This window comes from Colobus angolensis, unplaced genomic scaffold, assembly GCF_000951035.1.
Source record: "Colobus angolensis palliatus isolate OR3802 unplaced genomic scaffold, Cang.pa_1.0 Scaffold147, whole genome shotgun sequence".
Lineage (NCBI taxonomy): Eukaryota > Metazoa > Chordata > Mammalia > Primates > Cercopithecidae > Colobus > Colobus angolensis.
Genome location: NW_012114566.1, coordinates 2,906,181 through 2,922,939, shown reverse-complemented (window position 1 = coordinate 2,922,939; position 16,759 = coordinate 2,906,181). Strand labels below are relative to the sequence as shown.

The 16,759-nt window shown below is 32.1% G+C and overlaps 1 protein-coding gene across 1 annotated transcript in view; it reads left to right on the top strand.

Moving 5' to 3' along the window:
- LRP1B (low density lipoprotein receptor-related protein 1B) overlaps positions 1-16,759 on the top strand; it is a 1,318,888-nt gene that overhangs the window by 1,191,901 nt on the left and 110,228 nt on the right. Inside the window, exons 75-76 of the mRNA XM_011935709.1 lie at positions 1,227-1,346; positions 3,303-3,544. Coding sequence (XP_011791099.1) covers positions 1,227-1,346; positions 3,303-3,544 — 362 coding nt within the window. The remainder of the gene's footprint in view (positions 1-1,226; positions 1,347-3,302; positions 3,545-16,759) is intronic.

Here is a 16,759-nt window from a genome sequence, read left to right as displayed (position 1 = left end):
CCACTGAGCCTTAGAACATTGTTGTGTGCTACGCAAAAGATAGTTATTCGTACTGTGCTAATTCTTAAGTTCTCTTATTCAAGGGAAGGATTTATCTCACAGATTTATTAAGTAATTAGGAGATTATAAGTGATAAAATGAGGCAGGGGAAATATGCTGGTTAAACACAAAAGTAGAGGAGGAAAAGAGAGGAAGATTAGACAGTTCCCTAGAATAATCTGGCCTCAATCCTGACTCTTCATAAGCCCTTAAAATTAGAGTCATGTGCCAAACTACATGACTCTAATTAAATCACATGAATACTGCCTGTGATTTATTTATTTATGCTAGTGATTTAGAGTTATGTATTCATATATAGGCATGCATTTTTTTGCTTGCTTAATTCACATAATCTCAATACAACCCTTCTTGTTACATAGTCACTTCATATATATGAGTCGAGAAGTGTGTTAGAGATGCACCCAAATCTTTGTTCTCTGCCAGTCATTGTGCAAAATCTGGCAATAAAAAAGGAATGTATCATAATTTATGTCCTCAAGGGACTGACATTCAAGTAGAAGATATGAATATGTAATCACATTCCTGAAAAATAAGCAACAATGTAAGAAAGAAATACCAGCAGAGCAAAGATTGGAGGAACTAGTGATGAATCATCACTCTCATATATCCTGGAGACCAAAGAAGGCTTTATTTCAGGTGGATCTTGAAAGATGAGTAGAAATTCTGTATGGAAACGTGGGCAAGGGCATTACAGGATGAAAGAATAGCCCATGACATCTGCAAAGGCATGGAGGTAGGTCATAACAAACAGCCTAAAAGAAAACCTCAAGGCAGATCTATTTGCATGAATGGAAATCTATACAACAAACCCCAATGGGGGTACAAGTTTATCTAGTAGCAAACCTGCACTTGTATCCTTGAACTTAAAAGGTAAAAAAATAAGTAAGCATTTTAAAACAGCCCCAGCGAAGTTTGAAATTGATGTTTTAATATTCTAAATGGATTAATAAAAGCAATGGCAACTGATGAATCTTCTAGCACAAACATTGTGAAAAATGATTATACTTTCACAAATATGGCACAGCAAGTCACAGATTAAAGATGTGAAAGGACAATAAACACTAGTAATATGTTAAAGAAAAATAATTTTGCTTTTTTGAAATGTGGTAAGAATAGGAGTATGAACTGGGGATATGATGATGCTATTTTGAGCTCTTCTTTTCTAGACCTCAATGAATGTTTGGTGTTTGGCACATGTTCCCATCAATGTATAAATGTGGAAGGATCATATAAATGTGTGTGTGACCAGAATTTTCAAGAAAGAAATAACACCTGCATAGCAAAAGGTAAGATTATAACCACTATCGCAAACACTATTACAATTTTGTTGTAAACATTTTATGGAGAAAACTGTTTGCTATTTCATTTCAGCAACAGCTTCATTTCTCATAAAATAAAAATATTTTTAATGATGATTAATTTGGCCAATTGGTTAGTTAATATTAATGAATTTAATCTTATTTGGCTTATGGAAATGATTATGAAATACATGGTTACTGTTAAAATCACATAGTGTTCAAAACAATTTTTCAAAAGGGGTAAAAGTTTAAAAACCAGTGTGATAGAGTGTGAAGTATCTCTCTTGATGGTCAGCTCTAAGGGAATATGATAAAAATTATACCCCTGGGATAAAAATAAAAGGTTAAACATTAGCATTATAAGGAGAAAGGAATTTTGAGTAAGGATTTTAAGGGTTTTAAAACAAGATCTTTCTTTCAAATTTAGAACTCCTCCACCTACTAATATTATTTTTTAAAAAGATTAAATGATAGGCCAGGTGCAGTGGCTCACGCCTGTAATCCTAGGACCTTGGAAGGCCAAGGAGAGTGGATCACGAGGTCAGGAGTTCAAGAACAGCCTGACCAACATGGTGAAACCCTGTCTCTATTAAAAATACAGAAATTAGCCAGGCGTGGTGGTGTGCACCTGTAGTCCCAGCTACGTGGGAGGCTGATGCAGAAGAATCGCTTCAACCCAGGAGGCAGAGGTTGCAGTGAATCAGGATTGCGCCACTGCACTCCAGCCTGGGTGACAGAGCAAGATTCCATCTCAAAGAAGGAAAAACAAGCAAACAAACAAAAAAAAAAAGAAAAAAGAAATAAAGATTAAATGATAAAATATGGTTCTGGGCAATTGTAGGTACAGATTTTAATATTCATATGTTTATGCTAAATAATGTTGTAACTTCAGTATTGTTAGCTACAAGGTATGATTAGACATTATTATTATAATAAGATTGCTATTACAAGAAGAAAAGGATGACGTAATGGATCAACTGTGGGCTATAGCATTAGATATACTTGGATGTGAATCCCAGCACAGCACCTTTTAGACTGTGTGGTCTCGAGGAATTCACTAAAGTGTCTGAGCCTCAGTTCAGTTTCCATAGTTATAAGAAGTGAAGATAAACTGTGAAAGGCTTAACATAGCATCTGACACATAATGAACATTCGCTCATTATATAATGTTAATGAGAGCTATTAACATTACAGAGCTGAAAGGCATCTCATGGGGTATTATTATTATTATTTATTTGCAGAAACTATATCTGTAATCCAACCTCTCTTTAGGGCTTCATTAATATTTTAATTGATATTTTTGGCATTTGCTTTAGGGTTTTACTTGTTAGTATGAAAATGACATTAGTGTTCTATTGTAGATGTCAAAAATTTCGAATGTTTCACTTAGCAGGATTCTAGATAATTTAGAGATTATAGAACTTTAATGTAATAAATACTGATTTTTTTTATGCTAAAAGTTAATAAGTACTTAAGATGTATAAATACAGTAAGAGGAAGATTCTTCATATCTTAATTTTTATTTCTTAGCCTAAAGTAATGATCACTCAGGTTCATAAATTAAGTACTCAGAAACTTTAGAAGCTTAATGAGTATACAACATAGCACCTGGACCTTGACAATTGATGCATTATAACCTACTGTATTGTGACTTATCAAATAATAATCTCTCTTCATATACAGGACATCTATATGTACATAATTTCTAGCCATAAGGAAAGATTGGCACTAGAAAACCTCTATCAATAATTATTATAAATGTTTAGATAAGTGGATATCAGAAATAATAAGCCATAAAGACTAAAATATAATATAAAGCTGGTTGATTTTTGAGGACAAACTGTATTAAGAATAACAATTCAAGATCATTTAAAAGTACAATTACTGCTTTTAACATTAGTTGAAATTTACTTTATTTTTGTATTTTATTATAATAATCTCCAGGCTCTGAAGATCAAGTTCTCTACATTGCTAATGACACTGATATCCTGGGTTTTATATATCCATTCAACTACAGTGGCGATCATCAACAAATTTCTCATATTGAACATAATTCAAGAATAACAGGGATGGATGTATATTATCAAAGAGATATGATTATTTGGAGTACTCAGTTTAATCCAGGCGGAATTTTCTACAAAAGGATCCATGGCAGAGAAAAAAGGCAAGCAAACAGTGGCTTGATTGTAAGTAAATACCATTGTATATTTGAAAGTCCATACCTTTCCACCAGCTGCTTTTTAAACAAAATGTATCTATTGTAATACCTAATTATACTAATTAATATATTCAATTATTTTCCCAATATTTTCCTTGTATAGAAATAATGTATTTCTCTGCTCATTCATTCTCATAGCTGTACATGACTTATTTTAGTTATACGCTTTTATGTTTTTGCTTTAATGTATTTGACTTATATGTAGTATAAGAATGCTAATGAATGATATCTAACATCTCCAGAACATCTGCTTCATAGTGCTTTACAATTATTATGAATATAAGCTTTTCTATCATGAGATGAGATTGGGAAACATCACATTATTTTTACATTAGAAAGTAGTGTAATGCAGGGATAATTGTTTCTCTTCTTACATTATCATAAATATACTTCTACTCTAGGGCAGGACATCAACTCAATGGTGTAACCATTTCTTCTGACTCCTGATAACTGTATTTCAGGAAACATCCAAAACAGAAATATTGTGCACTTGTGTATGATGGACATGTTGATTATCATGGTTTTTGAGAAAAATAAACTGGAACATGTTTCAATTTATGGTTGTAGATTATCCCATTTTGTTTTAGGGCATGTCAAGTTATTGTGTGTTTTACATTTTTAAGTAACCTGGAAGGAAAATGACAGATAAATATGTATTTTTATAGGGCCTGGCCCATTCCTGTACAACCAAAAAGTCAAGTGCTGTCCCAGCAGGATGTAATTGAAGCTTTGTGTTTAACAAAAATTAGAGGTTCCTATCTAGAAGTCCTCCCTACTTTTTCTACTAGCATCCACCATAAACACTTGAACTACATGAATCCATTTGATGCAAATCTGGAACATATTTTAATTTTATCAGCAGTAGATGGCAATATGCTGGTTTTAAAATCAGCTATTGTAGTTTTCAAATTCAGATTTAGATTAACTTAGAGGAAACCTTTGAGTAAAAATCCATGTATACCAGAATTGTTCAATTCCTATTTCCTCGAACACAATAGCTACCATTAACTTTTGTTAGCTCTAAAACAGAAATCTGCCTGTTGAAAACATTGCTTCTATAGTAACATGCCATCTGTTGTTAATGAATGAATAAAGAGTATATACTGTGGAGTTATATTGGCTGAGTTTGAATCTTATTCTTGTTGCTTGCTGGCTTCTTAGCTTCTTGGTACTCTATTTCAAGAGGTTCTAGTGATGATTCAGTTTACATATTAGTATATTAACTATATACTGAAATTAATTGTATACAATTACATATAACTAATAAATAATATACATAATTATATGTATTTTATATACTAATGTTTAACTGTCTAGGTACATAGGAAGTACTATTTAGATGCTTGCTATTAACAGTAGGATGATTCTGTTGATGGTGATGACATTAATAACGATAATTGGCAAAATGTTCTCTGCTTCATATTAGCACATTAAACATTATTTGCAAATTACATATCTGCATTTTATAATTGATAAAGATAGACACATCTTTAATTTTGGCATAATTTTTCAAGAAAAGTCTTTGTTTTTATTTAGCTTTGTGCTTTGGGGAAATTGATTGTCCTTTAGTTTAGGGGTCTCCAATCCTCAGGCCACAGACCAGTATCAGTCTGTGGCCATTAGAAACCTGATTGCACAACAGGAGGTGAGCAGCTAGTGAGGGAGCATTGCCATCTGAGCTCTGCACCCTGTCAGAGCAGTGGTGGCATTGCATTTTCACAGGAGCGCAAACCCTATTGTGAACTGTGCATGGGAGGAATCTGTGAACTGTGGATGCGAGGGATCTAGATTGCTGAGTTCCTTGTGAGAATCTAATCCCCCACCCACCCCATTCGTAGAAAAGTTGTCTTCCATGAAACTGGTCCCTGGTGCCAGAAAGGTTGGGGACCGCTGTTCTAGTGAACAGAATTCACAAAATTTATTGTAGATTTTAAGCCAAATTCACTCAATGTTTGGTAACTAAGTTTTCATTCTTATACACAGAAATGTATTTATGTATTTTACTTGAATATTTATTTATATGTGCATACTTTTACATATCTTATCTTTATTAATGTGTTATAGAATCTTTCACATTCAATGGCAAAGCTTGATTAGACTTATTTGAATAGGATATAAAACTTTATTTACTCTTTTAATGATAGTAATAACTTGTGTTATATCATCCAGACTTCCTGTGTTTTACTTTTGTTTTCACCTCTCTATTTAAATCTCTCATGACTAACAGCACTCACAAAGAAGAAAAATGGGTAACAATAGGAGTGCATTTTCTACTAAGGAGTCCATCATAACTAAATAAATGCCATAATCATAGGTTTGAAACCTCTGAGCCATGAGTTTTAGCACTATAAGCCAAATTTCCTAACAATTCTAGCCAATACATTATTTTAAAAAATACTTTAGAGCTACACTGATAAAAGCAACTATTTAACTTTGCTTCCTAAATCTTTTTGTATTCCTGATATTTCAATATTATAAAGACAGAGTAAATCTATTACTACCACCTTAGTGAGTAATGTGAATTGTAGAGCAATTAACTCGAAAGATATATCACATCTCTGAGTCTCAGCTTACTCATTTGAAAACAACTATAATATTGAAGTACACAATTTCTACAATTCCTTTGAGAAAATAAATATATTTGATTTCCAAAAGATGTATGGCATATCATATATCTATCCAATTATTATCTGGACAATTTGTGTTTATTCCTCTGAAATCTGTCTTACGTATTAATAATTGATTTTCTATCTTATGAATTACTCTGCCATGTAAACATTGGTTCTTCTAACAGTAACAGGCTAGTCATCCTTTAGTTTAATGAGCATGCAATCTACTTCATCTTGTAAGTTTTGACACAAATATTAAATAATACTGATTGAGACTTCCCCACCCCTTGAAAAATAAAACTCAAGATTTTTTCCCTAGGCTGATTATGGCACATTGATTTCTATCTCTGAATCAATAGACAAGGGAGAGAAAAATCCACAAATCAAGCTATGAATACATTAGTTGTAACTCCATTATCAGTGAACCAAATGGAAGAAGTTAGCCATGTGGTAACAGGATGTTTTAAAAGCATATTTGTAGATACTAAAAATATTGGAATAGTTCAATTTTATACTCCATAAAGAGTATGAAATCCGTTGCATCAAAACCCAGAAGAATATTATTCAGACAACTAAATCTTAAATGAAGTCCATTCCCAAAAAATGGTTATTTTTCCATATGATCCTGTTTCATTATTATTATTATGATTTTGGAAATTGTGAAGGGAGTACTCTTCTGTAATCTATGAAAATGGTTAGAATACTAATAATTATTATAAATTTAAATTTCAAATGCAAACCAAGTTGTTTATAATTAGAAATACTTATGATTTTCTAACCTTCTGGGCTATACAAAAGGAATGGATTTTTTTTCCTTTAAGAAAATAAATAATTTAAAACTTAAAGGAGTGACATGATTTAATCTGTACATAAGGCATAATGAAACTTTCAAATTTTAATTTTAGTACCCCAAACAGAATATAACAGCATTATGCAACAATTGTACATGCTTTTGGGCAATTTATCATTTTTAGTATGAGATGCTATATGAAAAAGTGTATGAGGGGAAACACTATAAAGTAGGTTAATGTTTGGAAAAATGCAAATAACTCTAAAAGTACAGATTAAATTTTTACCACTAAAAGTCTAAATATTCCTAAGCAAAACAAATACTCAGATTTATCTGATCTACTTGACTTTGAAAAGTAAATATGAGATATCATTTCTGGTATGTTCTCATTTTTGTAATCAGAATATTCAGGATAAACATGCTTATTATTTTACTGATTAATAATCATATCTTTTTCTCAAAAAGTTGATTAGGCCATTTTGTTTTCCCAAATCGCTTTTAGCAACATATCTATTTAAGTTATTCTTAACAGGTCTCAATTTTTAATTGAGGTATAAACCTCATACCCCATATATGAGTCTCTGTGTATCACAAGCACACACACACACATACACACACACAAAGTGCATAGGTGTGCATATGCACTCACAAATAAGTGTGTGTGTGTGTGTGTGTGTACAAAACTACTTAAAAGTCTTGTTTCAGAACATTTGGATACTGCTAAAAATTGATAGTCATCTGAGTTCATTCAAACCAGAGTTACAATCATTTATTATGATTACGTGGAAAAAATCTAAAGCTATCAGAGCATTACATCATTACCATTTGTGGTTTTATTGTTGTTAATTGCACAAGACAGGCACTCAATAATACATATTGACTCTGGTAAATGATAATGTAACAGTTATGATCTAGTCAAAATTTTACTAAACAAGTCAAAGAGGTATAAATTTGACACTTTGCTATAATGGATTTTTAGTTCCTTAATTAAACAATAGTTACTCATTAAAAATACACCAGTGATAATTATTATATGAGTCTACAATAAATAATGCTGAGGAAATTATTAATCAAAAAGCATAGCATTTTAGGGGGAACCAGTCAAAATTTATTCATTCATACCCAAAGGCTTATTTAAAGCCTACTTGTTAGTTTTGGTGTTGGGTTTTTGGAATGCAATAATAATAACAGAACTGGAATCTTGCTTTCATGGAGCTTATTTTCCAGAGAAGAAAGAGAAAGTTAATTAAACTCATAAGTAGATCAATACAGAAAATTCCAATTTTTAAAAATGTATTAAAGGAATTAAATAATGAACTAAGAAAGAAAAATTCAGATAATGCAATTCCCAAGATAAGATGAGTAAAGGCCAATTTGAAGAGAGAAGATTTATGTTGTGATGAGAAAGAAGTAATACTATTTTATATATATACATATATATGAGTTATGAGAGGATATGAATCATAAATATATATATTTATGTATATATGTTTTATATATATAACATTAAATTATGTTATATGTATTATGTATATATATATTATGTTTATATGTGTATATATACATATATACACATATATACATATATACATACACAAACATATTCTGGGCTAGAGATACACATTAAAGAATAGCAGAGTAGAAGACATACATAAAACTATGAAGCCAGATTAGATTACCGGTAAGAGAAGAAAGGAGGAAAAGAAGGACTGGAACCAGTCTCCCAAGCAAAATTAAAATGATGACAAGGAGTAGCCAGTGCATTCAGAGAAAATAAGAAGATGTAGAGTTACAAAAACTGAGAGAGGAGAGTATTTTGAGAAAGAGATCGGGGTCATAATTTTAGTATACTTCTAAGAGATCAAGTGAATGATGACAAGGAAGTGTTCAACAAATTTCATGGCAGAAATTCATTAAGGACCTTAGGAAATTCAGGGTATATGGAGGAGGCAGCCATCAGAGAGCACAAGTAGGTATGACTTCCCACTCATTGAAATATCTGGAGATATTTTTGATTGTTACAACTGGGAGACTACTTCAGGTATCGAGTGGGTATGGCCAGAAACGCTGCTTAACCCACTACAATGGATAGGATAACACACTACAAAATATCCTGAGCAAAACATTGGCAGCAGTGAAATTGAGAAACACTTCACCACAATATCAGCCACTCCAGCCAGGCTTTCAGTAGATACTTATTTTATCATGTTATATTATGTAATCACAAGCCTGTAAAATAAAATGATACTAAGGTGAATTACCAATGTAGTTATTATTTAATTGGTGTTTTAACATTTCTTTTTTTCCCTCACCTACTCATTCTCTTTTGCTTGCTCCTTTTCTTCATCCCTCTTAATAATGAAATGCCCCAGGCTCAGATTTTAATCCTTTACTCTCTTTCCTTACTTCCTTGTTGAGCTCACATAGTTTCATGGCTTAACATATATGGACATGTTAACATAATTGATATCATCCCCTGTCCAACTGCTTACTTTCTTTTTCTTTTGTACCTAAAAAAAATATTGAAACTAGAATGCCCCGAAATAAACTTCACGTTGTATCCCCCAAATCCACTTCTGTAATCTCACTTAATGACAACTCTATTTTTCATATGTTTAAAATAAACATCTTGGAGTCATTAGTTGTTGCTGATTCCTTTCCTTCCATCATAACTAATAAATCAGGCAGTCTTGCTGAATACACCTTCCAGGTATGTCCAAGAGTGGGCTACCTTATATTAGCTTTGCTGAGGGCACCTAGGTTTGATCCAGGCATCTTTCTTTTGAATTAGTTCAGTAGCCTGCTAACTTCTGTCCTTGCTGCACTTTTCACTCACAATCCAGCAGTCAGAATGCCAAAAAATGAAAAGGATTCTTTATCCTCTTTCCTCAAAGTCCACAGCCCTCTTAATAGACAATCAATTTGTTCTGTACTATACAAATATTTTTTCTATAAACTTACATACTGGTACATCTAGAGCATTTTTAGAAACTTAAGCTATAATTGTCATAAAATAAACTCTACATATTCAAATATATACAGCATGTACAATTTCAAAAGTTTTGATTATCATCACAATCAAACTAATGAACATATCTATATGACCTCCAACTCTTTCCATATAGTCATCTAATTCCCTCAGTAATCTATTCCCCCAGACCCTGCCCACTTTTCTCCCATCACCAGGCAACTAGTGATTTGTTTTCTTCATTATAGATTAGTTTGCTCTTTCTAGAATTTTATGTACATAGTAAGTATCCTTTTTGATCTGTCCTCTTTCACTCAGCACAATGATTGTGAGATTCATCCATATTGTTTCATATATCAATAAGGCATTATTTCTTTGGCTGTATAGCATATTGTTATGTGGATATACCATCAGTTGATTAGCTATTTACCTATTTATGAACCTACATACTTGTACGACACTAGGGTTTTTTCAATATGTAGTAGAATCATATCATACAAAGTCATTTCTGCTGTTTACTTTGTTCACTAAACAAGTTTTGAGACCTTACCGTGTCAGCTAATTTTACCTATGTCATTTTTTAATGATTGCACTCAAAGTGTAAATATAACATCCTTCATTTCAATATTTATATTTTGAGAAACATAATTTGTTTGATTTTGTCTTGTTATTGCAAATAATGTCTTAGTGGTCATCTTCAAGTATAAGGGTAACAAAGCCTGTATTAGATAGTCCAGGCGTTTTATGAAGTGAAAATGCTAGATTAAAGAGTATTCAAACTTAATTTTGAATAAGTACTTTCAGATTGCCTTCAAAAAGACTACTTTTAAAAAATGGTCAATATGTGAATTTGAACTTTTCCTAATGCTATTGCCAAAACCGGCATCATAATACTAATAAACTTTTGCCAATTGTTTTTGATGTGTATTTTCTGTATTGTGAAGTTTGAACACCTTTTCTTATGTTTTATTAACTATTCAAAATTCTGCTTCCTCCAGGGGTCTTATTTTGATCTATGTTTATTTTTTTCCTTAAAGTGTTTTCTTTTCCATAAGATCTTATTATGCACTATTTATATACTGTAAATACTGAGTTTTTGTAAGATATACACCCCACACGCACAGAAAAAAAATTTCCTTCAAATGAATTTGGTTTGTTTCTGATAGTTTTTGCTATATAGAAGATTTACTTTTTATGTAGTCAGATCATTTTTTTACTTTTTATGTAGTCAGATCTTTTCCTTCAATGCTCCTGGACATCCCATCATCTTTAGGAAAGTCTTTTATCCAGAACATGCACACACTTTCTATTCTTTCTTTTAATACTTCTTTTACTTTTAAATATTTATGTTTCTGATGGATCTGAATGCATTTATGTGTATATGGTTTGATGTGGAGATTTAACTTCCACCCTAAATATTAAATAGTCTTTCATTTCTCTAGTGATGGAGCAGGCATTTCTATTGTTCTGTGGTACTAAACTCGCAAAACGTATGCGTGAGTATGGAGTCCCCATCACGGTCTTTGGATCTCTTTGTGGATCTGTGCCGCATGAACATATTTTAAAAATGTGCTGTAGCATTATAGCATATCTCTATGTATGAACTCCACAGTCATTCATTTGAAAATTATTTGAAAATCTTGCATTTTTATTTCTAAAATTGCTGTAGACTCTTATTAGAAGAATAAACACATTAGAATTGGATTCCTGTTGCATTGCATTTATAGATTAATTTGTGAGAAGTCATATCTATTATGAAATCCCTATGATAGAGATCCTAATAATGAATCATTCTTGTGTCTGAAGGGTTTATAGTATGTCATGCATATTTGGCCTTACCTGAATAGTAAATATTTTTATTACCATAGTAAGAAATATATGATTTTCCATGAAAGTTCAATTTCAAAGCTTTTTTTTTGCTATTTATATGTTGCCTAACAGGAAATGTGGGTATATATCTTTCTCTCAAACCTTAAAGAATAAAGTTGTTGTATGTACTATGAAAGTTGAAAGAATAATTATAAATGATATATGGCAAAATGAATTCACAAATAGTTATATAATACATAGCCTCACCAGCATCTGCTATTTTTTGATGTTTTAATAGGAGACATTCTAGCTTGTGAGAGATGGCATCTCATCGTGGTTTTTTAGATTCCGTATTTTGTCCACCTTTGTCTCAGAAAATCATCAATTTAACTTCCACACTCTTCTCTCTGGAGTTCAATAAATTAGTCTCCTCTGGTTTTATCTATCCACTTTTGACCCGCACACCCAAGCCATTCTCCGCATCATAGCCAAAACATTCTTAAAACATTAATCTGATCATCATATGTCCCTAAGTAAAGTCTTCTACTGGATATCCTTTTAAAAACCATTGGTTTACAAGCCTCTTAGTCATTTTCAGCCTCATCTCCCATCACACCTCTCCCATTTTCTTACATAGCTATAAACAATCACATATATATCCCCAAACACAAAGTTTTGTTCCAGCCATACATAGGCCGTATTTCACTACCAAGAATGCAACTTTTTATCTTCCCTTCAAAGTCATTTACATGCTATTTTTTTCTGTCTTCCTTAATTTTCCCAATTAACCAAAGCTCCTTTATTGAAAAGACACCACTTTTATTATTATTATTATACTTATTATCACCATTGAGAATGATCTTCATCTTGTTGAAGCATCAGAGATCTCATCCCACAGAATGTGTTTTCAGGTCTTCCAAAGGCCCTGTTGTCATTTGAAGGGACATGCTCAAAGAAAGACTGAAGAATGTTAATTTTATGCCTAAAAAGTAGCCTACAAGGTGACCCTTTTATTATTCTGGGTTCTGTTTAGACTTGGAAATTTTATTGTCAGTTTAAGGAGTAATAAAATGCTAGGAAATTATAATGAAGTGGCAAGAGAATGATATATGAAACTCAGCATTTCCTGTATTTACATAGCACGTGTGCACACACACATATTCATAATCTGAGTGAATTTGATGGATGAGAGATACTGAGATATAAGAACACAATTTATTTTGTGTATATCATATAAATCATGTATATACACATGTGCATCTGCTACAAAGACTAAAATTCCTGTTGATCCACAAGGAACTTACCTAATGATTCTGGAAACACGCTGTCATTTGCTTCTTTAACTCTTTTCTATGTGTTTGTTACTGTCTTCATCCTCTTTCTGATAGATACACAATATCTTTATTGAATTCAATTCCTTTTGGTGCAAACTGATTATATAAAGAAGTTATGTAGGTAAGATAATTGATTGAAATAGGCATAAACATTGGGAACACAGGTGATAGAGACAAACTGAACACATCTAATAAAAGGAGGGTGCAGCAGGTAATTGGCTCTTCTATTCTGGAATGTTAGCCCAGTTTCAATATATCAAACGGTATGACCTTAATTTTCAAGAAAAAAACAAAACTTTGGATATATAATGTGACATGTTAATTTTAAAAGTTAGAATCTACTTTTTCTTTTTTAATTTTAACTTAAATTTACTCCTCAACCAATTGTTTTGATAGGTCTACTCTCAGGTAACTCCAAATTATTTCTCGAATGTTATGCATGTTTAAATTGTAATTGTCAGAGGTATTCCACTTCTTTATTTCCAGGTCATTCACATACGATGTAGGATAACATCAGAATTACCAGCCCAAGCATGAACAAATTATTCACTCACTAATGCCTAAAAATGAGCAATTACCGTAGATATGTATTTAAGGCTATACGAAATGCAGACTTACCCAGAATGGATAATATTTCAAACTGTTACATAATTTACCGTTCAGGAGCTAGAGATGTTCAAAGATCATCTAATCCAAAGTGTTTGTTTTATACACTTTATAATATGGAGAGAAACTAGGACTAGGATTTAAATCAATTCTTCTGATTCCAAATTCAGTGTGTTTTCTAATCTTCTGTGGCATCTTTGTTTTTCTGATAGTGTGAATAAAGGTTGAGAGAGCCAGTCTTTCTTTTTATGGACGACAGAGGTGAATCAGGAATAAAAGGTTAAAGAACACTGAAGAGGCTTAAAAAAAAAAAAGTAACAAAATCACGTACATTATTGAGTCTTTAATTCAAAGACAAATTTGTTCTTTTTAAAAAACTGAGAATTACATCTGAAGTTTCTTTTTCATCTAACAGAAGATTATTCCAAGTTGACATGGTCCTAATGTAGATCGTTGCAACCTTAAAATTACTCAGATTGAAATAATCTATTGTTCAGTATAAATCATAAATAGAAGCCAAAGTTTTTTCATCTCTGCAATAGTTTTTTTTTTTTTTTTATCTCGTACACATTCTAGCTCTAAATATAACTTTTCCTTGGTTCTCTTAGGATTTCTCCACTGCTATGTGAGCTCCTTGATTGACATATGAAATATTTGGATATTTTAATAACATGACTAAGTCAATAGAATTTAGTAAAATTTAGAATTTGTGTAGTCATTATTTTAAATCCACTCATTGGAAGCGAATCTGATTCATATTTTGAGCAGCAAAATGTCAATAGTCTTTTCATTTAGCAAAATATCCTACAGAGACATCCGCACACAATTTCTTGAGGGTGGTTTTACATCTTTGTTTTAATATAATTCCATTGGGAGATAAGTAACTTTAATAAAATTAGTTGAATTTTCTATTCTTAGATATACACCAAGATGAAAAACATCACAAATCAATAAAATATGTGATATCACCTCAGTTTATCCTTGTGTAAACTAAATTTTCTTAAAGCATATTGCTAACTGTAAGAAATTTATTAAAACAGACAGCAGTATTTTCATGGCTCAAATGCTTGAAGTCCCCTGTCACAGATTTTTCCCTTTTCCTGTTTTAAAACAAATGTCTTCAGTGACTTACATCTTCAGTTTATTGAAGCTGGAATTGTGACAGATACCTTACAATCTACACCTATAAAGGATTAGTGATTTAAACTAGTAACCTCTAATTTTGTTACAAACTGTCACTTTTTTTGTAAGATGTAAGCATTTCATTCATTTGACTAATGCATTCCTACAAAGAAGGATGCCTCAGGTCTCAAAACTGGCTGTGTATTTAGAGAGCTTATTAGAAAAGAAATCATCTGTCTGAAGAAAGCAGCCAAAATGTGTCTTCCACTCTGTTCAACAAGATGAGAAATGCCCTTTTGTTGTCAGGGAAGCTGCATGCTCCTGCAGTCTCTCAAACAGGACACGTTTAATTAGCGTCTCTATTTCATGGGCGTACCTGTCTAGTGAGCTAGTCAATGGCGCAAAGGAAAGTTTTATATTTTCTTCTCTCCAATCTGGTATGCTTGTTTGTTTTGTTTCATGATTTTTGAAGGCAAGGAGCTTAGCTCTCCTGTTCTGTTTTCCCATGTCAATCTTCATTTCCACTCTCAGAATGTCAGTGTACTTATCCTGTGTTTTTCCATTTTTTGTGCTTACCTGATTGATTTTGGTACCTCTCCTTAAATAAATTGTGTGATCATAGTATGAAGATCCAACAGGGGTTTCTGCCTTTCATCCTCCAGTGAACATCCATTCAATATAAGGCTCCTTTTATATGGTTAATACTATTCAAAATCCTGGTCAAGATGTGAATGGTAGAGATTATTTCTTTCTTATGAAGCTCAGTACAAAGGGTGATTTCCTAATGTGGCCATAGGTTGAGAGTAGGTTAATAATGTTGCCACCTTCTTCTGAGGGAGGTTGTCTTCTTCCACCTCCGCTCCTTTCTTCCCTCTTCCTCCTTATTGTCTTTTGTTTTGTTTTGTTATTCTCTCTTCATTGTTGAAAATAAGTAAGTATTTAGTTTACTGTGAGTCACTGAGGATGAACACCTGGTAACATCTTCACCCTCTGCCATTATTCTCTGAGAATCATCTTGTCGTTTGTGATATCATATCCTTAGGTTGACTTAGCTGCATGTGCCTATTTTTTACCCCATATTCTAACTACTTTAGTTGTTACTTGAATGACATTAGAGATTCCTTATTCCAGAAGAAGGAGAATAAATGTATATATTAAATGGCTCTGCAAGTCGTCAATATATCTTATACTTATCATGAAAAGTAAGTGTTTTTTTCTTTTTCTAAGCTATGTTCTTTACCCTAGAAATGTGACCTAAATTTATCCTTCTATAATTCACCCTTAGTAAAATCTTCACCAGCCTGTTTACCTGAAAAAGTATCACCAAATCAAACTTCTGAATGCTCTACGAACATTAGGAAACTGGGTTATTAACTGTCATCAGTCTAGGTTTAGAAGTCTAAAGTTGAAAGATAATCAGAATTTTTTGAGAATGAATTTAATGAAATGAAAATCCTAAATTCAACAAAAGTGGAACTTGCATGGAATATGACATATTTTATCAGGGATACCATGAGGATTGAAAATCAGGTGTATACATTTACATCTCACAAATGGAAAATAGATACTTTTTCTATGTTCAATCAGACAAAGAGCATTATACGTTTTGTGTCATAAAGGTTTGTTTTACTAGTGTTAGAAAATTACACATATGCTTCAACAGGTTTAAAACAGCTTATAATGGTGATTTTTCCCATTGTCTTTCATGTTTGTAAATTTATGATTCACACTGACATGCACATGCCATTTGGTGATACGTTTACTTTTAAATGATGACAAGTTGAAAATAAAAATACAGTTAGCTTAAATGATACTGGAGCATTCAAAAATGATTTTTTGGTTTGACTAGGACATTTATATTCTTTTTTATTTTATTTTATTTTATTTTTTTATTATACTTTAAGTTCTAGGGTACATGTGCATAACGTGCAGGTTTGTTACATAT